This window comes from Gymnoscopelus braueri (genome assembly GCF_963280865.1).
Source record: "Gymnoscopelus braueri genome assembly, chromosome: 9".
Lineage (NCBI taxonomy): Eukaryota > Metazoa > Chordata > Actinopteri > Myctophiformes > Myctophidae > Gymnoscopelus > Gymnoscopelus braueri.
In genome coordinates this window covers 42,338,564-42,365,434 of record NC_137610.1, presented here as the reverse complement: position 1 = coordinate 42,365,434, position 26,871 = coordinate 42,338,564, and the positions used below count along the sequence as shown (strand labels likewise).

The 26,871-nt window shown below is 44.3% G+C and overlaps 2 protein-coding genes across 8 annotated transcripts in view; both read right to left on the bottom strand.

Annotated features, from left to right (window-relative positions):
- Positions 1-26,871, bottom strand: part of LOC308091366 (uncharacterized protein) — a 178,131-nt gene that overhangs the window by 98,895 nt on the left and 52,365 nt on the right. For all 7 annotated transcript variants that reach the window (XM_080436929.1, XM_080436932.1, XM_080436930.1 and 4 more), the window contains exon 7: positions 16,184-16,385. In XM_080436929.1, coding sequence (XP_080293055.1) covers positions 16,184-16,385 — 202 coding nt within the window. The remainder of the gene's footprint in view (positions 1-16,183; positions 16,386-26,871) is intronic.
- On the bottom strand, positions 20,048-20,575 carry LOC308091580 (calcium load-activated calcium channel-like; the record flags this gene model as incomplete). The annotated part of the gene is made up of 1 exon (XM_080437243.1): positions 20,048-20,575. The coding sequence occupies one exon, from the start codon at positions 20,573-20,575 to the stop codon at positions 20,048-20,050; it is 528 nt and encodes a 175-aa protein (XP_080293369.1).

The window sequence follows — 26,871 nt, the reverse complement described above, 5'->3', positions numbered from 1 at the left end:
AAGTTTTTAGGGCTAGTAGAGAGAGTTAGTTAACATTATGTATATTTTATATTTACTTGTTTGCGTATAAATTAAATGTCCTGAAAGAGAAACATTAAAAATCAAAGTGTTTGAAATTGATTAGAAGATTTCTACACACTCTTTGACAAAATATCAGTCAAAACATTGGTAATGATGGTGTAGGACTCTCCGGAATTGGGGTCAGCACATAAATCTGGCATCGGTCAGGCTCTACATACACTGAGTCATCAGCCACTAAGTAACTAATCATTGTCAACCTAGTTGGAACCTTCCACTGTGCCCATGTAGGGTTCAACTTCCCTTTCATTCAAGCCCTGTTGGCTGACAAACAGATGTGTATTCCCATCATCTACTCTGTGGAAGCCCTTCACACCGACAGTCTGAGGTACATAACTGGAAAAGTACGCTCTTCTGAGCGCAGAACTCCGCCAGGTCGGGTGAAGCGGACGGTTATAGCGCCACCATGAGGCCGATTTGAAAAAATGTGGGGTTTCGGTTCTGCCTTGGCAATCGGACCCTGCGTTCATAATTAGTGGCACTTTGTGCAAAATGGGCCCACATTTTGGAAGCCAATCGTAGCCAATCGGAATGGAATCTGAACATCATCTTGATCATATGACTACATAGTTAATCTGAACCGATTTGTGCGAGTTTTGGATAAAATCTGTAGGGGTAGTAGCAAAAAGAGTGTTTTGAAGAAAACACAAAAGGGCAAAAAAAAAAAGGAATGACAAACGGACAGACGGGTGGACAGACGGAGAGGGGCGAAAACATAATCTCCGGCCTTCGGCGGTCCGGCCTGGCAGAGATAACGACTGTTTTGTGTGTGACATGTCAACCGTCACACGATGGCTGATGACGGTGCTTCCCTGCTACGCCTGTTTAGCTCCGGGTTTGTTTTGGTTTGTCCAACACTTCCATGTGAATTAGAAACTGTCAAAAGAAATGAAACACCACAAAGCACCACAATGTACTGCAGGGCTGATTAACACAAACACACACACCCACTAGACCATGTCTCTCTTTGTCTTTTTCACTCACTCACTCACACACACACACACACACACACACACACACAACCAAGACCATGTCTCTTTGTTTTTGTCACTCACACATGCACGCACACACATCTGCAAGCATGCACACACACACACACACACACACACACATGCACGCGCGCGTGCACAAACACACACACACACACACACACACACACACACACACACACACACACAAAACCCAGCAACAAGTGCTATTCTAAACAGGGTTGTCCTCATATTGTAGCTAAAGTATTAACACTAGTTGTGAGGACAAACACTGAACTTACATTAAATAGCAATTATGTTTTTTGAGGTTTTACTAGCATCCATTACAACTCTAGACGGAAAACAAACTCCAACCATCATTTTGGCCATGTAGTTTAGCACAACATTAAAAGTGCTCTGATTACAAACATCTACCAGGCCTTGTAAGAGGCTACTACAGTAAGCAGCACTAGTGATGAGCGGGCCGACCCGTAACCCGCGGGTCCCGCGGGTCAACCCGTGGCACGGGTGGTCGAGTCAGAATTTCAGAGGCAATTATGCGGGCTGCGGGTGAGTGGTTCAGCCGCTCTCAAACGCAAAAAAAAAAGAAAAAACCCTATTTTGAACAACATGCTTGTTAACATTAAAAGTGTAGCAGATCTTCTTGTGGATCTTCTACTTTTTATGCTTTTGTGTGATGCTGTAGTATAATCGAGTAGGGCGTTAATTTAAGAAAAAACACAAAAGGTTAGAAATTGGGGCCCGGACCTCCGGCCTAGCGGTCTGGGCACCTAGGCTCGCATGTAGGCCTGAGTGCGTCGCGGGTTCGAGTCCCGCTCCCGACAATCTTTACTGCATGTCTCTCCCCGTTTCCTGTCCATCTCCATTATAAACTATAAATAAAGGCATAAAAGCCAGAAAATAAATACAATTAGAAACTTAAATAAAAAGGTTAGTAATTGGGAAAAGCCCAAAAATATTATGTTTAAAAATGTAAAAGTAAAATGTGTTTTTTGCCCGACAACAGCGATATACGGGTCCTCACTAATGCTAACTATGAAACGGTGCCATTTCTATCTGCATGCTCTGTGCCTCAGAGGTGGACTGTGGATGGTTTGAAAATGTTCTTATCGATGACACCATTGTGCAAGAACAATGGCTTCTATTTACTAACTTACTAACGTTCCAGGAAGACAAAGATTGTGGTTACTATTAGCTTGAAATCCCCACCCTTGATGTCATTGATAGGCAGGTTTCTGACCTGTCTGACTTTCTGACCTTTGGTCAGAATGTCACTGTGGCTATTCACACTTGTAGTCGCTCTGGATACGAGCAGTCTGCTACAATTTACAATTTAGACATTTAGCTCTTAATCCAGAGCGATTTACAGTAAGCAAGGACAACACAACAAGGTAATACATCAAATGCATAGAAATAGTAATCTAATAATAAACTAATACATAAGTAAACCAATAATCTAATAATAAACTAATACATAAGTAAACCAAGAAACTATCATCAGCCTGTACATTGAAACTATACACACTAAGATGCCAGGTCAACAATGACCTGGCATCTGTCTACATAACATGCTATCTAAGTTACATTGTAGCCTTTGCATAAGTCTGCAAGGTCGTCATGGCTAGGGCAAGTGCTACGGGCTGAGGTGGAGTCTGAAGAGGTGAGTCTTCAGATTTCGGCGGAGGATTGGGAGTGAGTCTGCAGTTCTAATTGCAATGGGGAGTTCAGTCCACAGTTTGGGAGCCAGAAGGGAGAAGAGTCTGGGACGTGTGGAGCGTTGTCCCGGATGTTTTAGCGAAGGTTCTGTAGTCTAGATGGAAAGGGGGGTCCACGCGCATAGGGTGGATTTTTTGACGCCACCTGTTTTTTCGTAATCCTTGAAGGGTGTATTTTAAGATTCTGCCAGGTAACAGGCAGGTCCATGAGGTTCATTTTTAACCCTTTCTTACACAACTCCTACCCAAATTCGAAAATGGAAAAAAAGACAAAACAGCATATGTTAGAAAGGCTCCAAGCATATTATAAGTTGACTATTATTTATCTCTTTGGTACCACCTTAAGAACTGTTCAGAGTAATCTGTACCTGCCACCTTAAGTGCGCAATGCATTGTGGGGCGTTCATTCACTCCAGTGCAGTAGTAGCAGCAGAGAAGAGCGGTGAATCCAAGTCCCATTCACCTGCTACAAACTACCGTTTCATTTGTGTGTGTCTTTGATTACTAACCACACACATACTACAGTGACCCATTGTCACGCGCACTCAGTGCCTGTACCCATCCACATCATTCTGCAACCCATGCCATGCCTGTATATGCCTGTGCCTTGAACCTCAGTAAAGCTGCCATATTATACCCTCTTCAATCTCTTGTCCAATTGTGTCCTGACCGACGCCCCGGGGGCGAATGAAGCATAACCCCATAGAACCAGTCCCCTTTATACAGTCCTTTAACAAACCCTCATCAACATTTGGTCCCTCGAGCCGGATGCCCTATTTACCCCTGGACAATACGGAGTTTGAAGACCACCGAGCATGGCGTCAGACACACCCACCAGGCCGCTTCAATAACTACCAAGTCAATTACTTAATGTGGCACAGGCAGCGAAACAGGCATGGGCACGAGGTAGAGTGGCCATCTTACGAGGAGGGAGCGGCCAAGATGACCCCCCTCTACTCCACCCCCACTCCCTACATCGATCACCACAGGTTGGATGCTGTCCTACAAGAGGGGGACCTGTACTACCCAGAGCGGCAGAGGTACAGTCCGGAAACCCCGCTAGCCCACCTACGGTATCTACAGAGAGAGCCCAGGGAGGAGATTCGAGAACCACCTTCACTCCCACATGCACCCCATGAACGCACCTTGAGAGATGAACTCAGGGACGTACAGAAAGAGAACTTCATTCTACAGCAGACGCAGCAGGTCATGCGCGCTGATGTGGCCGGACTCACTCATGAAGTTCAAGCTGAGATGAGGAGGCTAACCAACGCAGTAGTCAGCCCTCAGCAAGCTACGCCACACTCCGTCAGCCACTGTGATCCCCATCCTGTCCACATTGAGGACAAAGAGGACTGGCCAGACCCCCCGCCCTGGCCAGACACAGCGGACCTCGACGAGCCGTCCGCTCAGCCGATAGCAGACCGAGTCGATCAGCTGATGGGGGAGCTACAGGTGATGACGAGCCAATCCATGTCAGCTAGCTGCTGCAAACAGTCACCGGCAAAGGGCGGCAATCAACCACCGCAACTACAACCCCGACAGCTAAGCAGAGAGCCTTATCCTCCCTACATGGCTTCCTCCTTCACCGCGCCGCGGCGCCATCAAGAGGATCCCACCTCACAGCCTCCACTACACAGGGCTTCGACCTACACAGCAGGCTATCCACCTCAGCAGCCTCTACACCACTTTCAGCCTGTCGTGCAGCCTCCACCCCTGAGGTCTACGTACTACGTCGCAGTGTCGGCACCGCAGCAGCTCCCGTACCAGTACCAGCCTGCGGCCCAGCCTCTAACCATCAGAGCCCTGTCCTATGCAGCAACCTGTACACCTCCTCGACAGCCTGAGCACCTTCCAGTCTCCATGACACAAGCCTCATGGATGCAGGGACATGGCCAGCAGATTCCTGTTCCACTGCGCCGTGACACAGCAGCCACAGCAGAACAGACCTACAGGGGCCCACGCCCGACCGTATCCAACTTCAGCCACCGGGACCCACGTGAGTTTGCACAAAGTCAAGACCACGCAGCGGTAGCCCTGCTGGAAGAGAAGACCCTCCACGTGGAGGTAGCAGGGGTCCCGCGTTACGCCACGCCCCTTCCGCACAAGGGAGACATGCCTCTCCTTCATGCCCCCAAAGAAGCCGTCATGCCGAGTCTGTGGAGCACAGAACGACAACTAGCTGAAGATTCAGAGCGGGCCAAAGCCTACATCACCGAGATCCAGGAGCTGGTGGATGCAGGCTCCGTCACCAAGCTAAACCCTGAGGACAGTCAAGGCCAAGTCCTTCTGCCCTTCCCCCTGCCCCATTCCAGAGTTGCACCCAAGCAACTCCTCTCCACACCCAGATTCGAGCTGTGTAGAGCTGTCCCTGGAGCCCAACTAGCTAAGCTCACAGAGAATGAGCTCACGCCGAAGATCGATCAGACTGTCCTGTGGACAGACTCCACAGCGGTGCTGACGTGGCTGCAGTCAGAGTCCTGCTGCTTCAAGATCTTCGTCGCCACCAGAGTGGCAGAAATACAGCAACTAACCAGCCCACATGCCTGGCAATCCGTGGAATCAGCGAGGAACCCTGCTGACGATGTCACAAGGGACAAGACCCTGCAAGACCTTGTGAAGCCCAACAGGTGGAGTCAAGGGCCTCCGTTCCTCCTTCAACCCCCCGATGGGTGGACTGTCAAGCCCAATGTCAAGCACGACGACGACGCCTCTGAGCTGCTGAAGTCCACCTTCTGTGGTGTCACCTCGACCACACTCAGCTCACTAGACACAGAGGCGAAGCAGAATGACATTTGTAACGAGCTGCTAGAATCTACAGCGCAGAAGCTGCATGGGGCGGCAGATCAGAGCAGCAGCTGTACTGCTGAAGACTACCGCAATGCAGAGATCCTCATACTCAAGCAAGCCCAGCGTGAGAGCTCCCCAGACGAGCTGCGGCTCCTGAAAGCAGGCGAGCCTGTCCCCTCCAGTAGCAGAGTGCTCACCTTGTCACCTGAGATGGAAGAAGAGGAGGGGCTCATCTGTGTCGGCGGCAGACTCCGTCGTGCCGAAGTCCTCGAGCAGACAGCAGTGCATCCTATCGTGTGGGATCCTGGCCGACTCCTCATTCAAGACTTTGACAGTCGTCTGCACCACCCCGGTCCACACAGGGTGTTTGCGGAGATGCAGTGCTCGTTCTGGATCCGGCAGGTCTGTGAAGCAACACACCGCTACCAACACACCTGCACAGAATGCCGGCTCTGGAAGGCCCGACCTCCCAGACCACCTGATCTGCAAGAGCAGCTTCCCAAGCATAAGATCAGCTTCTACTTCAACCCCCCTGCAGCACCCCACTTAGGAGGAGTGGGGAAAAGGGAAATCCGTTCCGTCAAGACGGCCTTGTACACCACAGTGGGAACCCAGCCAGTCCCAGATGCAGTACTACTGCTTGAAGTGGAAGGGATACTCAATTCTAAGCCGCTGAGGTATGTATTGTCCAGCCTCACCGACCTCGACCATGTGACACCCAATGTCTTGTTGACGGGGCGGCCGGATGGATCCGTACCCCAGATCGTGTATCCAGAGACCGAACTACTGAACCAACGTCGCTGGAGGCACCCCCAAGTTCTGCCAGATCACTTCTGGTACAGTTTCCCCCATAACTATCTGCCCAGCCGGCAAACTCTGCAAAAGTGGCACTCTACACCAGCCGACCTCACAGAGGGCTCTGTCGTGATGCTGATGGACCCTCAGCTTCCACAGGCTCCGTGGCTCATTGGCCATGTCACCACGGTCCGCCCTAGCACTGGTGGCCAAGTCCGCTCAGCAGATGTGAGGATCGGAGATCGTGACTACACCAGACCAGTAGCCAGGCTGGTCCCCCTGCCAGCTGTCCTGACCGGTGAGCAGGAGGACAGTGCTACCGTCACCGCCACCCTCTCGTAAGACATTAGAGACTGACGCCTTTCTTTGGAGCGAATGTACCCGGTACATTCGGGGACGGCTGTTAGAAAGGCTCCAAGCATATTATAAGTTGACTATTATTTATCTCTTTGGTACCACCTTAAGAACTGTTCAGAGTAATCTGTACCTGCCACCTTAAGTGCGCAATGCATTGTGGGGCGTTCATTCACTCCAGTGCAGTAGTAGCAGCAGAGAAGAGCGGTGAATCCAAGTCCCATTCACCTGCTACAAACTACCGTTTCATTTGTGTGTGTCTTTGATTACTAACCACACACATACTACAGTGACCCATTGTCACGCGCACTCAGTGCCTGTACCCATCCACATCATTCTGCAACCCATGCCATGCCTGTATATGCCTGTGCCTTGAACCTCAGTAAAGCTGCCATATTATACCCTCTTCAATCTCTTGTCCAATTGTGTCCTGACCGACGCCCCGGGGGCGAATGAAGCATAACCCCATAGAACCAGTCCCCTTTATACAGTCCTTTAACAAACCCTCATCAACAGCATAGCTATTCAAATGAACAAACTACAGGGACAAATGAACACATGTTTCCATTCAATTAGGACCCAAGGAATTCATAAAAAATATTATTGTTAAGATTCAAGCACATTTTGACTTTGTTTCAGGGTTTTTTTCTTAATCCTTGAAGGGTGTATTTTAAGATTATGCCAGTAGTAGAGGCCCTAGGAGGGGTCCACGCACGACTGTTTATTTTTTATTTTTTCTAGTTTAGATTTTTGGCATCCATAGACCTCCAATATAGGGATTTTGATGATCCCAATAAAACAGTGGTCCAAAGGGTGTTTTTCTCAATGTTTTATTACCCTTATGAGACCTGCGGGATGGCTGGCTGGAACGCCGGCGAGACTGTCTTTCGGACACTGTGGAACGCTCAAATTTAGAGGCAGCCCAAAGATAGAGATACCATTTGATTCCAGACAACCTCAGGTTTCCAATGAGACCAACCTTGTCATGCTACCTTGTCGGGATAAATACCTAATGATTCAAAGTTAAGACAACATTTTGGCAAGGATTTTTTTCTTTCTCCAAATGGTCCCTTGAGCTGTCACCTCAATATATGTGAATGGAAATGGGTTATATGGATACCTACAAGCCTCCCCTGTACAGACATGTCAAGTTTATGCCAATCTCATGCAGTTTTGGGCCTATTTTCCACCATTGTAAAAAGGAGACCACTTTACTGTATCTATAGCTGTATGAGACCACTGTACTGTATCTATAGCTGTATGAGACCACTGTACTGTATCTCTTGCTATATGAGACCACTGTACTGCATCTATAGCTGTATGAGAGCACGTACTGCATCTAGACCACTGTGCTGCATTTATATCCCACTGTATTGAATCTATAAACTACTGTACTGCATATATAGACCATTGTACTGCATCTATAGACCACATACATTGACCACTGTACTGTATCTATAGACAACTGTACTGCATGCATCTCAACTCAACACAACTTAAAATGTATTTATAAAGCAAATTTAACATGTACAGGTTAAAACAAAACATAACAATAAAATATAAATAGACTTTAGCATAAAATACCAATGAAATAGAAACACAAACAAAACATTAGCACCAGTAAAGGAAAAACATGGGCTGCCAGGCTCAGCTGTCGCTGAAGAACAGGCAGAAGAAATTAGTCTTTAATAAAGATTGAACAATATCAATTGACTGGGCAGCTCCGATGTGTAGGGGCAAGCTTTTCACATTTTGCCCCCAGTGGGGTTGCCAGGGGTCTACAGATGCACTAGAGTGGTCTACAGATGCAGTAGAGTGGTCTAAAGATGCACTACAGTAGTCTACAGATGCACTAGAGTGGTCTACAGATGCACTACAGTAGTCTACAGATGCACTAGAGTGGTCTACAGATGCACTACAGTAGTCTACAGATGCACTAGAGTGTTCTACAGATGCAGTATAGGGGTCTACAGATGCATTAGAGTAGTCTACAGATGCACAACAGTGGTCTACAGATGCACAACAGTGGTCTACAGATGCACTAGAGTGGTCTACAGATGCACTAGAGTGGTCTACAGATGCACTAGAGTGGTCTACAGATGCACTAGAGTGGTCTACAGATGCACTGCAGTGGTCTACAGATGCACTACAGTGGTCTGCAGATGCACTAGAGTGGTCTACATATGCACTAGAGTGGTCTACAGATGCACTACAGTGGTCTACAGATGCACTACAGTGGTCTGCAGATGCACTACAGTGGTCTGCAGATGCACTAGAGTGGTCTACAGATGCACTAGAGTGGTCTACAGATGCACTAGAGTGGTCTACAGATGCACTAGAGTGGTCTACAGATGCACTGCAGTGGTCTACAGATGCACTACAGTGGTCTGCAGATGCACTAGAGTGGTCTACAGATGCACTAGAGTGGTCTACAGATGCACTACAGTGGTCTGCAGATGCACTACAGTGGTCTGCAGATGCACTACAGTGGTCTGCAGATGCACTAGAGTGGTCTACAGATGCACTAGAGTGGTCTACAGATGCACTAGAGTGGTCTACAGATGCACTAGAGTGGTCTACAGATGCACTGCAGTGGTCTACAGATGCACTAGTGTGGTCTACAGATGCACTAGAGTGGTCTACAGATGCACTACAGTGGTCTACAGATGCACTAGTGTGGTCTACAGATGCACTAGAGTGGTCTACAGATGCACTACAGTGGTCTACAGATGCACTACAGTGGTCTACAGATGCACTACAGTGGTCTACAGATGCACTACAGTGGTCTACAGATGCACTACAGTGGTCTACAGATGCACTACAGTGGTCTACAGATGCACTACAGTGGTCTACAGATGCACTACAGTGGTCTACAGATGCACTACAGTGGTCTGCAGATGCACTACAGTGGTCTACAGATGCACTACAGTGGTCTACAGATGCACTAGAGTGGTCTGCAGATGCACCACAGTGGTCTACAGATGCACTACAGTGGTCTACAGATGCACTAGAGTGGTCTGCAGATGCACCACAGTGGTCTACGGATGCACTAGAGTGGTCTACACATGCACTACAGTGGTGTACAGATGCACCACAGTGGTCTACAGATGCACTACATGGTCTTTGGATGCAGTACAATGGTTTATAGATTCAGTACAGTGGGATATAGATGCAGCACAGTGGTCTAGATGCAATACAGTGGTCTCATAAAACTATAGATGCAGCACAGTGGTCTAGATGCAGTACGTGCTCTCATACAGCTACATATAGATGCAGTACAGTGGTCTCATATAGCAAGAGATGCAGTACAGTGGTCTCTAGATACAGTAAAGTGGTCTCATATAGCAAATGATACAGTACGGTGGTGTATAGATGCAGTACAGTGGTCTATAGATACAGTACAGTGGTCTCATACAGCTATGCTGTAGATACAGTACAGTGGTCTCATACAGCTATAGATACAGTACAGTGGTCTCATACAGCTATAGATACAGTACAGTGGTCTCATACAGCTATAGATACAGTAAAGTGGTCTCCTTTTTACAATAGGTGGAAATTACATATTTGTACTGCATGCAAAAAACTGCATGGTTCTTGCCCAAAACTGCATGAGATTGGCATAAACTTGACATGTCTGTACAGGGGAGGCTTGTAGGTATCCATATAACCCATTTCCATTCACATATATTGAGGTGACAGCTCAAGGGACCATTTGGAGAAAGAAAAAAAATGATTTGAATCATTAGGTATTTATCCCGACAAGGTAGCATGACAAGGTTGGTCTCATTGGAAACCTGAGGTTGTCTGGAATCAAATGGTATCTCTATCTTTGGGCTGCCTCTAAATTTGAGCGTTCCACAGTGTCCGAAAGACAGTCTCGCCGGCGTTCCAGCCAGCCATCCCGCAGGTCTCATAAGGGTAATAAAACATTGAGAAAAACACCCTTTGGACCACTGTTTTATTGGGATCATCAAAATCCCTATATTGGAGGTCTATGGATGCCAAAAATCTAAACTAGAAAAAATAAAAAATAAACAGTCGCGCGTGGACCCCTCCTAGGGCCTCTACTACTGGCATAATCTTATACACCCTTCAAGGATTAAGACAAAAAACCTGAAACAAAGTTAAAATGTGCTTGAATCTTAACAATAATATTTTTTATGAATTCCTTGGGTCCTAATTGAATGGAAACATGTGTTCATTTGTCCCTGTAGTTTGTTCATTTGAATAGCTATGCTGTTTTGTCTTTTTTTCCATTTTCGAATTTGGGTAAAAGTTGTGTAAGAAAGGGTTAAAAATGAACCCCATGGGACATTTTTTCAGCCTGTTACCTGGCAGAATCTTAAAATACACCCTTCAAGGATTAAGAAAAAACAGTTGTCAAGGAAAAATCCATCTAAGAATTTAGTAAAAAAGAGAAGTAATAGATGTGATACGACCATTTTCAGCTATTTTTGTGCAGTTTTTGCCCCGAAACAGAGTCAAGATGTGCTTGAATCTTAATAATAACATCTTTTATGAATTCCTTGGGTCCTAATTGTATGGAAACATGTGTTCATTTGTCCCTGTAGGTTGTTTATTTGAATAGCTATGCTGTTTTGTCTTTTTTTACATTTTCGAATTTGGTTGGAGTTGTGTAAGAAAGGGTTAAAAATGAACCCCATGGGCCATTTTTTCAGCCTGGTACCTGGCAGAATCTTAAAATACACCCTTCAAGGATTACGAAAAAACAGGTGGCGTCAAAAAATCCACCCTATGCGCGTGGACCCCCCTTTCCATCTAGACTACTGACAGTTCTCTGTGTTAGCTGATCTGAGAGAGCAGAAGGGGTTGTAGGGTTGGAATCAGGCTTTGAAGATATGGGGGTGCCATACCTTTGGTTGCTGTGTAGGCCAACGTCAGTGTTTTGTACTCTGTGCGGGCAGTAACTGGGAGCCAATGGAGGGAGCGGAGAAGGGGGGAGACATGTGACAATTTTGGCTGGTTGAAGACCAAGCGTGCTGTGGCATTCGGGATCATTTGGAGGGGCTTAAGTGCACATGCCGGGAGGCCAATGCTAAATTCCTCAATTGTAGTCCCTGGTCGGGATGGCTAGGGTCTTTGATAAGCCTGTGACCTTTGATGAAAAACATTCATCGTATGTCTTGGATTGGAGGTAAGATCGCATCCACTGATGCCCGCACAACCTTCATATCGTCATGGACACCTCATATGTCCAAAACTGTTACTTTTCATGATTCAAATTCAAAAAGTAGCAGATTGACAAGCTCAAAACGTGTCGCTTCACGCCGCGTTTCGAGCTTGTGGATCTGCTACTTTTGAGTGAAGCTGTAATATGAGCGAGTAGGGCGTTAATTGACGAAAAACACCAAAAGTTTGAATGTGGAGATAAGAGGTTTCTGCCTGACAACAGCGTTATGCAAAGCTTTGCAGCTGAGCTCAGTACAGCTCCCATACCACACAGTGATGCAACCACTCAGGATGCTCTCAGCGGTGCCTCTTTAGAAAACTCCTTGAAGTTGGGATATACTTAAAGTATCAAAAGTAAAAGTACTCATTGTGCAGAATGACCCATTTCAAAACGTATAAAAAATATTTTGAAAATAGTAGATCTACAAGCCCACAATGCGTCGCGATGCGACACATTGTGATTTTGTAGATATGCTATTTTCAAATGGCCGAAATATGTATAGGGCCGAAGTGTTTGATATGTGTTTTGTAATAATAATCAAAATCTACAAAGTAACTAGTAACTAACATTTTCAAATAATTGTAGTGTAGTAAAAGTACAATATTTGCCTCTGAGATGTAGTGGAGTAGAAGTAAAAGTACTGAGAAATGGAAATACTCCACTAAAGTTAAAAATACCTTTGTACGGCACAATACTTGAGTAAATGTACTTAGTTACTTTATACCACTGCTTAGCACTTAGTGGTTCTTTTTTTTTGTCTTCTCAGGGTTGTATAGTATTCATACTGTATGATTGTATTGTACTTACTCAGCTTTGTACAGTTATGTGCTCTTATTACTTAGGCTTGATTTGTATCTGGTAGTCAGTGTGTGTGTATGTCTTTCTGTCTCGTAATGTTGTGTATAGCATGGAATGTGTGTATCCTGCATCTTGGCCTGACAGCAACAATATGGTGAAATATGAAAGGTTTCTGAACCACAGCGACAATATCCAATGAGCAGCTGATGTTGTGTGTGTGTTCACTGCTCAGTATAGTAGCACTGTGTTGAAGTGTATTGTTGTGTGTGTGTGTGTGTGTTCAGTATAGCACTGTGTTGAAGTGTATTGTTGGCAGACAGAAGAGTGTGTGGTCCACTGAGACACACAAAACTATATTTATATTTCACTCTGGGATCTCTGAATGAATCTCTCTCTCTTTTGCTCCTTTATTCCAAAATAATATTTCTCTCGGTCTCTCTCTGAGTACAACTATGTATGACAGCATTGTTCTAAAGCTAAAGCTGTGTGTGTGTGTGTGTGTGTGTGTGTGTGTGTGTGTGTGCGTGTGTGTGTGTGTGTGTGTGTGTGTGTGTGTGTGTGTGTGTGTGAGAGAGACAGAGAGTGCGCGTGCTGTGTAGGTGGAGCACTGACTCTCATGATAGTCATCTCTTCCCTTACAATCACCCTTTCTTTCTGTCTTTCTTTCTTTCTTTCTTTTATTCTTTCTTTCTTTCTTTCTTTCTTTCTTTCTCTTTCTTCACACAGTAGAGGGAAGTGTGTGTGACTCAGTAACTGGGTGATGTCATCACTGTGAGACGACACAAAGGGTAGGAGAGGAGGAAGTGCACGAAGAAAGAAGGGATGGAGGCAGTGATGGGTTTCTGGAGAGGAGATTTGGTATTACACTGTCCAAGTACAGTTGCAACTCTACTTGCAAAAAGAAAAGGAAAAAGCAAAACGAAAAATGGGTCCCCCTGGTTTAAAATATGTTCAGGTGTCTATGACCTGAATACTGTACATATGAATTTGGGGGTACTTGACATGAAAATGTTTGAGTAGCACTGATGTAGAGCAGTGCTTACGTTCCCACAGCCACTGGTTTGACCCCCCCCCCTCCTCTGGACAGGGGCATTACCCTGCAACAACAAAACTTTGGACTTGTTTGCTTAATAAACCACGAAATGCAGTGTGCCCTGCCATTACAGCTGCAACTGACAGGTATTTTATGAATCGATTAATCTGACGATTAATCACTACTTACGTAACCCATTATGACCTGAGGCCAATTCTACAAATGCCTTCTAAAAGTGGTTCTCAAACTTTTTTGTGTCAAAGACCCCCAAAAATGATATGTATTTGGCCCCGGAACCCCATCTGAAAAGGATTTGTGCCAGGGACCCCCAGAACAGAAGATTTGGTTCAAAAGTTCAAAATTATAAATTAAGTTTTTCAGAAAATGTTTTAAAAAAATAGCAGATGTACAAGCTTGAGCTTGTAGATCTGCTATTTTTGAGAACCACAGTTCTAAACCAATTTTGCAATATATACAGTATATAGGTAACATCTAAAATGACACAGATGCTTTCCAGGTTCTAGACTTAGAACCGTCTAGAACCGGGACATGCTTGCTGCAGTTGTAAGTAGCACAGAGCACATACAGTACATGTTAACTGTAGGCTAAACTGATCGTTCCATTACAACAAGTTAATTTGATAAATATGCTGTTGATTAATCGGTCTACCGCTACCTGGCATTACAGTGTTGACTATACTGTATGGGTGCAGAGAGTTCCATAGGAAAAGTTGGCCAGTACTGTATCATTATTTGAACGCGGTCTCACATGGAAGCCAGAAATTAATAATACACTATGAGTTAACAGTGATGATAACAAGACTAAATATAACTCACCCTCACAATACCATGCTACCGGTTGTGCAATGATAAAATCCCTTGTATAAGACTTGTTAAATAACATATAAAAACCTCTTATCTCCATACTTAAACTTTTTGTGTTTTTTTTCCCGTAAATTAAAACTGCACTATGTAACCTCTTCTACCCCGGATTTAAACCTGCACAAGTACCATTGAAATAATAGAGCCTGCCTGCTTGCTCTAAGGATAAATTGAAATTGAAAAAAAAATCGTGTCAGATCCTGCCTATAGGTGAGACATGACCTTTGACACAATCTAAATGTCTCAATAGAAGAGACAAAATACAACCACCCCAGTTGTATAAGTTATATTGTATTAACATCCTCTACCATACAGATTGGATAACATTACATTTATACGAATTAGTATAATGTTGGTGTTGGTGTCATGTCTAGCAAAAGGTAGATTTACAAATCTATAAAAAAATCTCTTTAAATTTAGGTTTTGGGATGTGCGATACTTGCAGGGGTTCAGCTGACTGTTTGTGTGTGTGTGTGTGTGTGTGTGTGTGTGTGTGTGTGTGTGTGTGTGTGTGTGTGTGTGTGTGTACATTGCATTATGTCCATCACACTCTGTCCTCGAGACAGTCTTATCACTGCACTGCTCAGCACTACAAACATATTTCGACATCATCCGATGGTGCGCGCACACATTGCTCATGTTCCCACAGAGCTCAAAGACACACAGACAAGCATCAACAGAAGTAAATGTGAAAGTACTTATACCTGGTTTCACGCTCGTGTCGCACACAGAAAATAGAAAATATTGTTGTGGCGCATTGTGAGCTTGTAGATGGGCTATAGATGGGCTATGTTGTCCAAAACACTAATTGGACAACATAACTCACTGACAACTGACATCTTGACAGTGTGAGAACTACTGATTTAGAAGGCATTTGTAGAATCGGCCTCAGGTCTTAATGGGTTAAAAGCACTACGTTCACATTCAGTCCCAAACACATAATACCAAAAGAAGTGACATCAATAACACCCCCTCTTCCTTCAGGACGAATACACTGACTGACTGTCTCTGTCTTTCCTTTCCTTAAGTTACAAAACAGATATTTATAGCTAAAATGACACGTGACGACACGTCACAAGGCAAACTATAACAGCCAATGTCAACGCACATGCAAAATTCTCACTTTTCCCCTTTACCTGTTATCAACTACATAAAACTAAAATGTTAAAAAAACAACAACAACGCAGCAACAGCGAGACACACACACACACACACACACACACACACACACACACACACACACACACACACACACACACACACACACACACACACACACACACACACACACACACACACACACACACACACACACACACACACACACACAAAATATTTACGTCCACATAAACAGAAGTACAAGAATGCCTTGTTGTACAAAGGACATAAACACTGCAAATGCAGTCAGACAATAGGAAAACAACCAGTTACAAAGTGCCTGTGATGGCAGAAGATTGTTACATACAATACTGTTGACATACTTGTTGTCAGACACAGCAGACATCAATCATACACACACACACACACACAGTACACACACACACCAAAAACAAACTCACCGTGTGAAAAGCTCCGACAGCTGTTTGTGTCCTTTCCGCTGTGCCAGACACGCGGGGGTTTCTCCGCGTGCGTCGGGTCGTCTCAGAGCCTGGGTGCCTCCGGGCTCCTGGAGCAGGAACTGGGCCACCTTCCTCAGGCCGCGGCTGGCAGCAAAGTGCAGCAGAGTGCTGGTGGACTCCTGCTGCTGGCACTGGGACAGGTCTGGAGAGAGGAGAGGAGAGAGAAAGAGAGAGAGAGAGGAGAGAGAGGAGAGAGAGAGAGAGGCAGAGGTGGGAGGGAGGGAGAACCAAACAGACTTGGTTAGAGTCGAACATACATGCAGACAGAGAGAACGGAGAGAGGTGGACACCTCCTGGTGAAGAAGCAGTGGTGGAAGTACTCTTTTTTTTTTTTACTTCAGTAAAACAAATTTACAAGTCTGGTATTCAACATTTACTCAAGTAAAAGTACAAATCGTTGCTGTCGGACAAAAACCTCTTATCGCCATGTTTTAACTTATTAAATTATTGCCCCTACTTGATCGTACTACAGCGTTCACAAAAGCATCAAAAGTAGCAGATCTGCAAGCTCAAAACGTGGTGCAAAGCGACACGTTTTGAGCTTGTAAATCTGCTACTTTTGCTATTTTTGAATTTGACAGTTCACATACCTGTACATATCAAGTTTCCACCCGACAGAGACGATACCAACAAATCGACGCAGGAAAATTCTAATAGATATTTTCATAATCGACTTAATCAATTAGTCTGATTAACCACTTAAGCCTTATTTTATACTTTGCTGTATAAGTCACAATGTGACGCATTGTGAGCTTGCAGATTTAATCTATTTTTGAAAAGAATCTAAATTGATTATTTTAGTAAAACCTATACATTATGTATGATTGCACCCCTAATGGAAGGAGAAAGAACCCAGATGACTTGAAACGACGAGTAAAGACGAGAAGCTCCATTAAAAGAGAGAGATAGAGATTTAGATTTTTAACCCCTCGTTTATTCATTAGAAAGTTTGCTACATTAGGTCATTCAAACAGACAATCACAGACAACAATACAACGCCACAAAAAAATTCCATATCTTTTGCAGAATAAACAACGCCTTCACAGTCCCATACATTTTGGAACACATCCAGTTTCCCCATTTTCTCATAGTATCTATATTCAAACAATACTCAAACAAACTACATTCCTGAAAATGCAGTCACACTGCTCACCTCCATCCTTCTTTTCTATCCTACTTAAATAAATTGTCAACTTTGTTTGCCCAAAAAGGAAATTCAGCAGTCTACCTTTTTTCTTCTTCCCTTTCCCATAAATGAAACCAAATATAAACATGTGTTCAGTAAAGTGCTCTCCAAAGGACATCGACAAGGTGCATGGTTTCCTCCACCGTGGGTGTGTGAATGTGTGAAAGTAATGCACATTGTAAAGCGATTTGGATTAAAATCCACTATATATACCTCTAAATGCACCGAATACCATTTATGGAAGAATAGGGAGTCTGAAAATTGAGAGGGAGAAGAGGGTAAGAAAGAGCAATGGAAAGGGAGTGATTATTTCATTTTAAAAATAGCAAAATCGGATATTTCCACCATTTGTTGTAAAATGAAGTATATAGGGGTTAAGTGGTTAAGAAAATGTCCACCCCTCTGCTTATTTTTTTTTCTTTTTAAATAAACCTGAATGAATGCTGGGAGGTGGAGGTAGTGCCCCACAGACAGACAGACAGACAGACAGACAGACAGACAGACAGACAGACAGACAGACAGACAGACAGACAGACAGACAGACAGACAGACAGACAGACAGACAGACAGACAGACAGACAGACTGACTGACAGACTGACAGAATGAGACAGATAAGCTGAGATAAGCTGTTCCATTCATGTCCTTGTGTGTGTGTGCAGTCAGCCTGTTCTTTTACAGTCCTCAAGAGGGAGTGATGGAGTGTTTAATGACCCACAGTGTCTCTGTCAGAACCAAGCCTGGTTTGTCTCTGTGACTTGTACCTGTACTTGATTATAGTGTCCTGCTAAATACATGAATACCATGTGCACACTGCTTGCACATATCCCATACTTGTATCTGTATGTAACTTAACTGTTACTTTTCAGGGGAAAAAAAGAAAAAGAACCTGTGTTCCAGTTTCACAAAGCTAGGTTAGGGCAGCCATAGCTGAATGGTTAGAGAGCCCGTCTGGGAAATAACCAGGAATGGAAATAAGCTTTTAGCTTTTCTTGTTTTCATCCATGTATATGTATATGTGTATAAATGTATATATCTTCTGTACATATAAACATTGTCAATAAAATATCAATCAATACATTTTTCTTCACTCGTGCTGGGATAGACTGTAGACCAGGTCAGAGCTAGACTGGGATCAATACCATTTTCGGGCTTCTGATCCGGTCTGAGCGGAAATAACTTTACGTCATCAGGTGGCCGGAACCAATGACCGGAACCACCGGTGCCGTGCACCTCCAAAATGATTCCCCTAATTTAAAACTTGTTTAGTTTGGTAAATCGTTTAGTTTCTTTTGGTATAATAATCGTTTGGAATGTCCATCTTTTATTCTAACTCGTAGTGCGACTAGCGAGACTTCATTGATTCGCATTATGTGGGGAACAAAAACAATGTGCCGCCAGCCTAAACCAACCACCGGAACCACGATTCTTTTTTTTCCCTTTTTTCTAAACCGGATCACACGGCTAGTTTTAGAACAAATACCAGGCTATCCTCCGCGGTGGAAAGGCTGGTGACGCGAGGTTAGGTCAGAGCAGGTCTAAAGTGCAATCGCTTTTTTTTCAAGCGGATATACAAGCTCACAACGCGTCATTTCCAGCAGCTGCTATATCTGAATATATCTATGATTCAGAAGGCATTTGTAGAATCGGCCTCAGGTTTTAATGGGTTAACCCACTAAAACCTGGAAAGCATCTGCGCCATTTTAGATTTTATCTATATATATATAAATATATTTTTTTTTTGTATATTTTTATACTCTTAGGATTTAGAATAGTGGTTCTCAAAAATAGCAGATATACAACCTTACTGCATGTCACTTCGTGCTTGTACATCAGCTATTTTTGAAGTGTTTAAATCATTTTGAATTTTTTAACACAAATCTTCTCTTCTGGCACAAAACATTTTCAGATGGGGGTCCACGGCCAAATACATTTTGGGGGTCCTTGGCGCGAAAAAGTTCAAGAACTACTGATTTAGAAGGCATTCGTAGAATCGGCCTCAGGTCTTATTGGGTTAATGCATAATAACAAGACCAGGAGACCTGGTTCTGCCAGACCCAGACTTCACATGACGTGTCAGCCTGTGTCTATGCCCATGTATGGACGAAAGGGGGACAGACTTTTATGGCTGGGACACACGTCGTGCACACGTCGTGCTTTGCACAACGTGTGTCCCTTCTATGCCCATGTATGGACAGACTTTTTGGGGGGACAGATTTTTTTTGGCTGGGGCCGGAGGACAAAGTGACAGACTTTTTTTTGGCTGGGGCCGAAGGACAAAGTGACCATGCCCATGTATGGACGAAACAGGTACAAAGCCTCATGTAAGCCCGACCCCTTGGGTCTGGCAAAAAGTGCTATCAATCAGTAATGTTCATCATCCAAGTTCATTTTCATGATCATAATCGTTAATCACTTGATATAGCATCCGCCTATTCTGGAGGGAACATTTGGCAAAAATAGCAGATCTATCTATAAGCTTTGAGCATGTACATCAGCTATTTCTTGGATGCAGAGATTTGGTGTGGACAGGAAAAAAGCGGTTCGAGTACATTTGTAACTCGAGTCCATTTCACTCGGACCAGATGGTTTAAGTGCATGTGAACAGCTGTGAGACCGGCTAGTTTTCTTTTGGCTTTGTCGTCTCTCTGGAGGGGGCACGACCTGCACGACCCAACATCTTCTGGACGTTCTGTCTGACCGACATGGTGCAGAGGACGTAGAGGAACATGAAGGAGCAGTCGGTGTAATCCTCGCCCGGTAGATTGCTGTGAGACATTCCATGGATGTAGCCCAGTGGGACGAATGGCAACTTGGCCACGACCCTGCCATGAAAAAGGGAGTGAAACTGGCCAAAGAGTATCTTAAAGAGGATGGCTATGACAACCATGGACTTCATGCTTCCACCAGACAGTTTCATTTTGGTGTCCATGAGTTCCTTTTCTTGTTTCTCAATCTCCTCCTTCTGTGGACAACCTGCAGATTCCTTGAGGGCTTTGAGTTTTTTGCTTTTCTCTTCCACCTCAGCCGCTAGCCTCTTGTACGTCTCGGTCCGATACACCAAAGCCCACGTGATCCCTTCTGCTAACAACGTCGTGCAGATGGAGATCAACACAATGAGAATAGTGTCGGCAAACATGGTGCTCATTGGGCGGGCCGTTGGGCGAGTTTATTGTTTAGCGTGTCCCACGGTAGAAAAGGCGGAGAAAATATTGAACAAAGCCAACTGTACTATAGAGCCGGGGTTTGGTATCTCGAAGTTCTTCGGCAGAATCTACCCTCTAAGTTGTGTTTCTTTGTTCCTCTTAAGACTCTCTTAAACAACTTCAAACGATCACTTCACCAACTGCTCCTTGGTGACCAACAACACAATATTTTATGTGGGACAGCTGATCCTGTGGTGATGTCAGGACTGTGGTGACGTCATCAACACAACATCAGGCTAATCCATATATGGGCATATTTGGCCCAGACAGACAACGTTCCCATGCCAACATTGACTACAACCACGGGTCTTATCTGAGAGAGAGATGATCCCACTACATATTGTATAAAATTGTGTTGCACTTTTCATAGATTTCATAGATAGTGTACAGATCTGCTATATTCAGCGAATGTTCCCCCCCAGAATAGGGATGCTAGCAAAAAAATAAAAAAGAGTTCCTATTACTATCACAGAAAGATTTGGCGGGCCCCCTTTAGTAACTCTGAGGACCCCCTCGGGGTCTTGGTCCCCCTGTTGTAGGTCCATTAACTAAAACATTGCCACAGGCCAGGTTCTAGACAACCGATGATCCTCAGCGATACACAAGCTAACTTTGTCGATCGGGAAAAAGTTAAACATACAAATTATGTTAATACGGGATATTTTCCTGTGACCCATGAACACTGGTCTATACTTAAGAAATATATTTGAAACATCCTTCACAGGAATACAGCAATATTACCTGAGGCATGCCTTGGCTAGCTTTGCGGGAAATGAAAATGTTCTTTCTTTGTACAAAAGGCAGCTTTCTCTTATTTCCTCCACCTGGCCTCAGCCACCTGAGAGGCCAGGGGCTCTGAACAACATCGTGGTTGTCGGGCAGAAACCTCATACTGTATCTCCATATTTCTTTGGAAATGAATGCCCTACTTCATCATACGAGCGTGTCACACAAAAAGTCGCGATGCAATGCTTTGTCAGCTGTAGATCGGCTATGATCACTATTTAAAAAGGTTTTTAAAATAATAATAAAAAAGGGAAGGGTTTTGGACATACAAGGTTTGCACCCGACAGCAACGATATGGAAAGGCTCCAAAACGCCATGAGGCTGGCTTGACTCTGCAGGACCAGGGTCGCCATAGCAACCTGTTACTTGTCGTCGCTGTCAGGTGGAAACCTTGTACGTCCAAAACTGGATACAAATGTCTTCTGAATCCTAACAGCTTTCTGAAAAACCTACAGTATGTTGCTATAATATCAGTGGCGCTCTAACGTTTTCATGTCAAGGACCCCCCAAGATTATATGTACTAGACCATACCCGTCGGGGGATATGAGCACCCAATGTGATGTGTCACGGATGTGGCAACACCGGCGCTTGTTTCATGCACATGATTTGACAACCCGGGAGCCAGCAAACACAAAAACGCTAATAAACAGCTGACATTTGGGGGAAAGCGAAAAACGGGCTTCGGTGTTCCGTGCACATGGTAATGGTCAATGGCTGTGTGCAAATGCAGATCAATTGCACACACGCACAGACAGACTTTTTTAGGATTAGAATTATAGGATTATTATTATATTTGGTCGCCGACCCCCCCATCTCAAAATATGTTGTGCCAGGGACCCCCAGAAGCAAAGATTGGAGTTAAAAATTGTTTGCTTTTATATATTCAAAGATTTGCTAACATTTTCAAGATTTTTTAAAAATAGCAGATCTACAAGCTCATAGAAGTGACGCGCTATGACCTTGTATATCTGATATTTTTGAGTAGCTCAAATCTAAAGCGACACAGATGCTTCCCCGGTTTTAATGGGTTAATACTTGTCATTGGTTCAATATTTAGACCCAAAATAAACCCACAGACAAGACTTAACCACCCTCAATTTCACTTTCGAAATATAAAAACAGAGAAAGTAGCAGATCTAAAAACTCACGACGCATCACGGCACGTTGTGAGCTTGTAGATCGGCTATTTTTGCTACTTTTGTGTGAAACTGTAGTATGACGAAGTAGGCCGTTAATTTACTAGGAAAAAAAACAAAAAGTTTGAAATATGGAGATACGAGGTTTGTGCCCGACAGCAACGATATTCTGCACCTGTGGGGAAGATATGATCATCTTTTCTTAAGCATTAACCCCTGAAGCTAATAATGGCAGTGGTGGAAAGTAAGTAAGTACATTTCCTCAAGTACTGTACTTACAGTACGTGTACTGTACAATTTTGAGGTATTTTTTACTTTACTGGAGTATTTCCAATTTTCAGTACTTTTACTTCCACTCCACTCCATCTCAAGTGATTTATCAGGGTCTCTCTCCCTCCCTCTCTCTCTAGACCAAGTGATTTGTCAGGGTCTCTCTCTCTCTACTGCTCTCTCTAGACCAAGTGATTTTTCAGGGTCTCTCTCTCTCCCTCTCTCTAGACCAAGTGATTTGTCAGGGTCTCTCTCTCTCTGCTGCTCTCTCTAGACCAAGTGATTTATCAGGGTCTCTCTCTAGACCAAGTGATTTATCAGGGTCTCTCTCTAGACCAAGTGATTTGTCAGGGTCTCTCTCTCTCTGCTGCTCTCTCTAGACCAAGTGATTTATCAGGGTCTCTCTCTAGACCAAGTGATTTGTCAGGGTCTCTCTCTCTCCCAAATGTTTTAGCTCGAGACCCAAAAGGGAAATTTGATGCTTACCCGGCCGGGACCCAAACTAGTGAAAATAGACGATCTCACAATTTGCCGCGACCCGCAATGTGACTCGTTGTGAGCTTGTATATCGGCTATTTTCACTAACTTTCACTTAAACGTTTTTATTTTTTCACAATTTTGCAACCCATTTTTCACACCCAGTGCCAATGCCTAAGCTTGTAATCCTGGGCGCTACTCTCCCTCTGCCAGCCTGGGGAGAGCCCCTAACTGAGCTCATGCTTCCTTCAATGCATGAGGAGCTAGCAAGCCGCTTCTTATCACCTGACAGGGGGGAGTTTCGCCGGTAGGACGTAACGCCTGGAAGGAACACGTTATTCCAACCAGTTCTGGTTGACCAGGGGGAGGCAGTATAGCGACCAGGATTACTGCATGTTTTTTGTGAGGGTACCTACCCTAGGGGACACGGGGAGAATATGCAAACTCCCCACAGAAAGGCCCTTTCGCCAATCCCACACGGAGGAGAGAACACGCCCCCAGCGCCCACAGCATCCTCGGCGAGAATCGAACCCAGGACCTTCTAGCTGTGAGGCGACAGCGCTACCGCCTGCGCCACCGTGCCCCAGAATTTATTCAATTCTTTAGACATTTTTTTATTTGCTTTTAATTCATGAAACATTAAAAAAAAAGAAAAAGGGATAGGTACTCACAACCCATCCGCGACCCCCCAAAACAAGTTGTTTGTGAACCACTGCTCTAGACCTAGCTCTCTCTTTCACTTCTCTTCACCATTTCCCTTCTTCCCTCTCCTTCTCTCTCTTGTAGTTCTTGTGTCCCATTAAAGTGCCCAAGGAGACGGTGTCAAAGCGCCGCGTCTTGATGACTTAAACAAGGATGACATCAAAGGTTCTCTGGTTTCTGGCTTTGGGGGAGAGTCGTCCACGTTCCTCCACAGTGGATTAAACTGACCCAGCAGGCCAAACCAAACCAGCAGTAAGCACATCATGAACATACGTAGGCGCTTTACTGAAAAAAGAAGTCGGGTGCTCGTCCCAACGTCCGCGGCAGATCTGTAGATTGGCTATTTTCAATAATATTTACTACTACTTCTAATAATAATAATAATACTACAAAAGGAACGGTTTTGGGTTTCCACGAGGCAGCGACGATATCTAAATAAGGTACACACACGCACACGCGCACACGCGCACACACACACACACACACACACACACACACACACACACACACACACACACACACACACACACACACACACACACACACACACACACACACACACACACACACACACACACACACACACACACACACACACACACCAGGCTGATTGAAGACCTTGAAGACCTCCATAGTTGTCCCTGAGAATCAGTGAGGTAAATGTAAATTGGGTGGATGAATAGAGAGGAAGATGGAGGTTGTTGTTACTGATGATGCTTTCATTTGACTCTGCCAGACAGAGCTACAACGTCACGGTAGGAGGAGAGAGAGAGGAGAGAGGAAAGTCTTTCCCTTCCTGACTTGAAACATGCTAGAGCCACCTAATAGTTCTCTCTCTATTTCTCTCTCTCCCTCTCCCCTCTCTCTCTCTCTCTCTCTCTCTCTCTCTCTGTCTCTCTCTCTCTCTCTCTCTCTCTCTCTCAATCCTTTCCACTCTGTCACTCTCTGTTTGGTTTGCGTTCTCTCTGACTCTGGCAAAGTCCGGGCTCCTTGAATTCCAACTAAAACAAATACCATTCAGCGCTACAAACCCATCACCTCCATCACAGTCACATCTCTGCAGTCAGTGAGACAGACAACAAACCAGCCAGCCAGCATGAGAAGTCAGTGAGTCTGTGAGATAGATAGCCAGACAGCCAGCCAAACAGCCCGGGGGCTAGGCGGTCGACCAGCCAGTAACCAGCAGTGGTGGAAAGTAACTAAATACAATTTTGAGGTTTTACTTTTACTTTACTTTATACTTCAACTTCAATCAAGTCAAATATTGTACCTTTACTTTTACAATTATTTGACAGCTAATAGTTACTTTGCAGATTTACATTATCTTTGCAAAACATACATCAATTAAGCCCTATTTTATAGTACTGTATCAGCTATTCAGAAATACCGACCTACAAGCTCACAAGACGTTGCAGATCTGCTGTTTTCAAAAAAGTATGATATTATAAAAAATATATATATTCTAGTACTTTTACTTTGGTTCTGTAAGTATACGCCAACACTTTTGTACTTTTATTCAAGTACAGTTTTGAATACAGGCTTTTTACTCGTAACAGAGTATTTTTATATGGTGTTACTGCTTCTTTTACTTAAGTAAAAATACCAGTTAGCCAGTCAGTAAGCCAGTTGCCCAGCAGCAGCCCACCACATCTCTACAACACTACACGACCATTTCAACGGAGGCAAGCCGCCAGGCTGGTAATGAGTGGGAAAGTTTGCTTTTGGCATATTTCACATAGCATTTGTGACTCTGCGTGGCTCTGCTAAATGGGAGCAGAACACAGAGAGGAGGGGGCTGGGGGGGGGGGGGGGGGGGGGCAGGAGGAAACATGACGAGGAGAGGAAATGGAAGAACAAAACCGGAGACGAGAAAATGATACAGAAGCAAAGAGAGAGCTAGAGAAAGACTACATGCTAAATATTGGTGTTTCAGGAAAGGGAGTTGACTGTCAAACATACGGTTAGCAGCAAGCCTTTCTACAGTGTATGGTGAGGAGAAAGGCAGAGCTAGGGGGAACCTAGAGGTGTGCATAGTTGAGACAAGCATTACAGATACCTTGTATCTCCATGTTTCATCTTTTTATTTATTTTTATTTTCACAAATTAATGCCCTGGCATATTTTACACTTTGTCGTACGACAGTGTCGCACAGAAGTAGCTAAGATAGCCGATGTACAACAGCGCATCGTGATACAACCTAGTTTTTTTTTCCAAATCTTGAAAGATTTTGAATATCTTAAAAGAATTGCCCAAAATAGGGATGCCAGATTGAAAGTGCTTAAGTCTGTCTGTGGGTTTTATAAATATCTAACCAATGGAAAGTAGTAACAAGAGCTTGTGACTAAATAGTAACAATTTACCAACAAGAATCAGTTTATCAGAAAATAGCAGCCAGGAGAATGAGACTAGCAGGACACTGGCCAAAGACATCAAGAACTGGCAGCCAGCAAATTGGTGCTGCGGGAACCAACACAGAGGCACCGGTAACGAGGACGTCCCACGTTAACATACGTGGATGTACTCAAGAACGACGCAGGTGCACAAAGTACCGAAGAGCTGACCAGAAGACGTGTACCATATAGGCTCTGATGCAGCCTGACAGTGTGTCGTGCGTTCAATTCCCGAGCCCGACGGACCTTTGTTGCGTGTCACTCACGGCGGTGTAAAGTAACTAAGTACATTTAGTCAAGTACTGTACTTAAGGACAATTTTGAGGTACTTTTACTTCTATTCCACTACATCTCAAAGGCAAATATTGTACTTTTACTCCACTACAATTATTTAAAAACGTTAGTTACTAGTTACTTTATAGATTTGATTATTATTACAAACCATACATTAACCACTTCAGCTCTATATACATTTC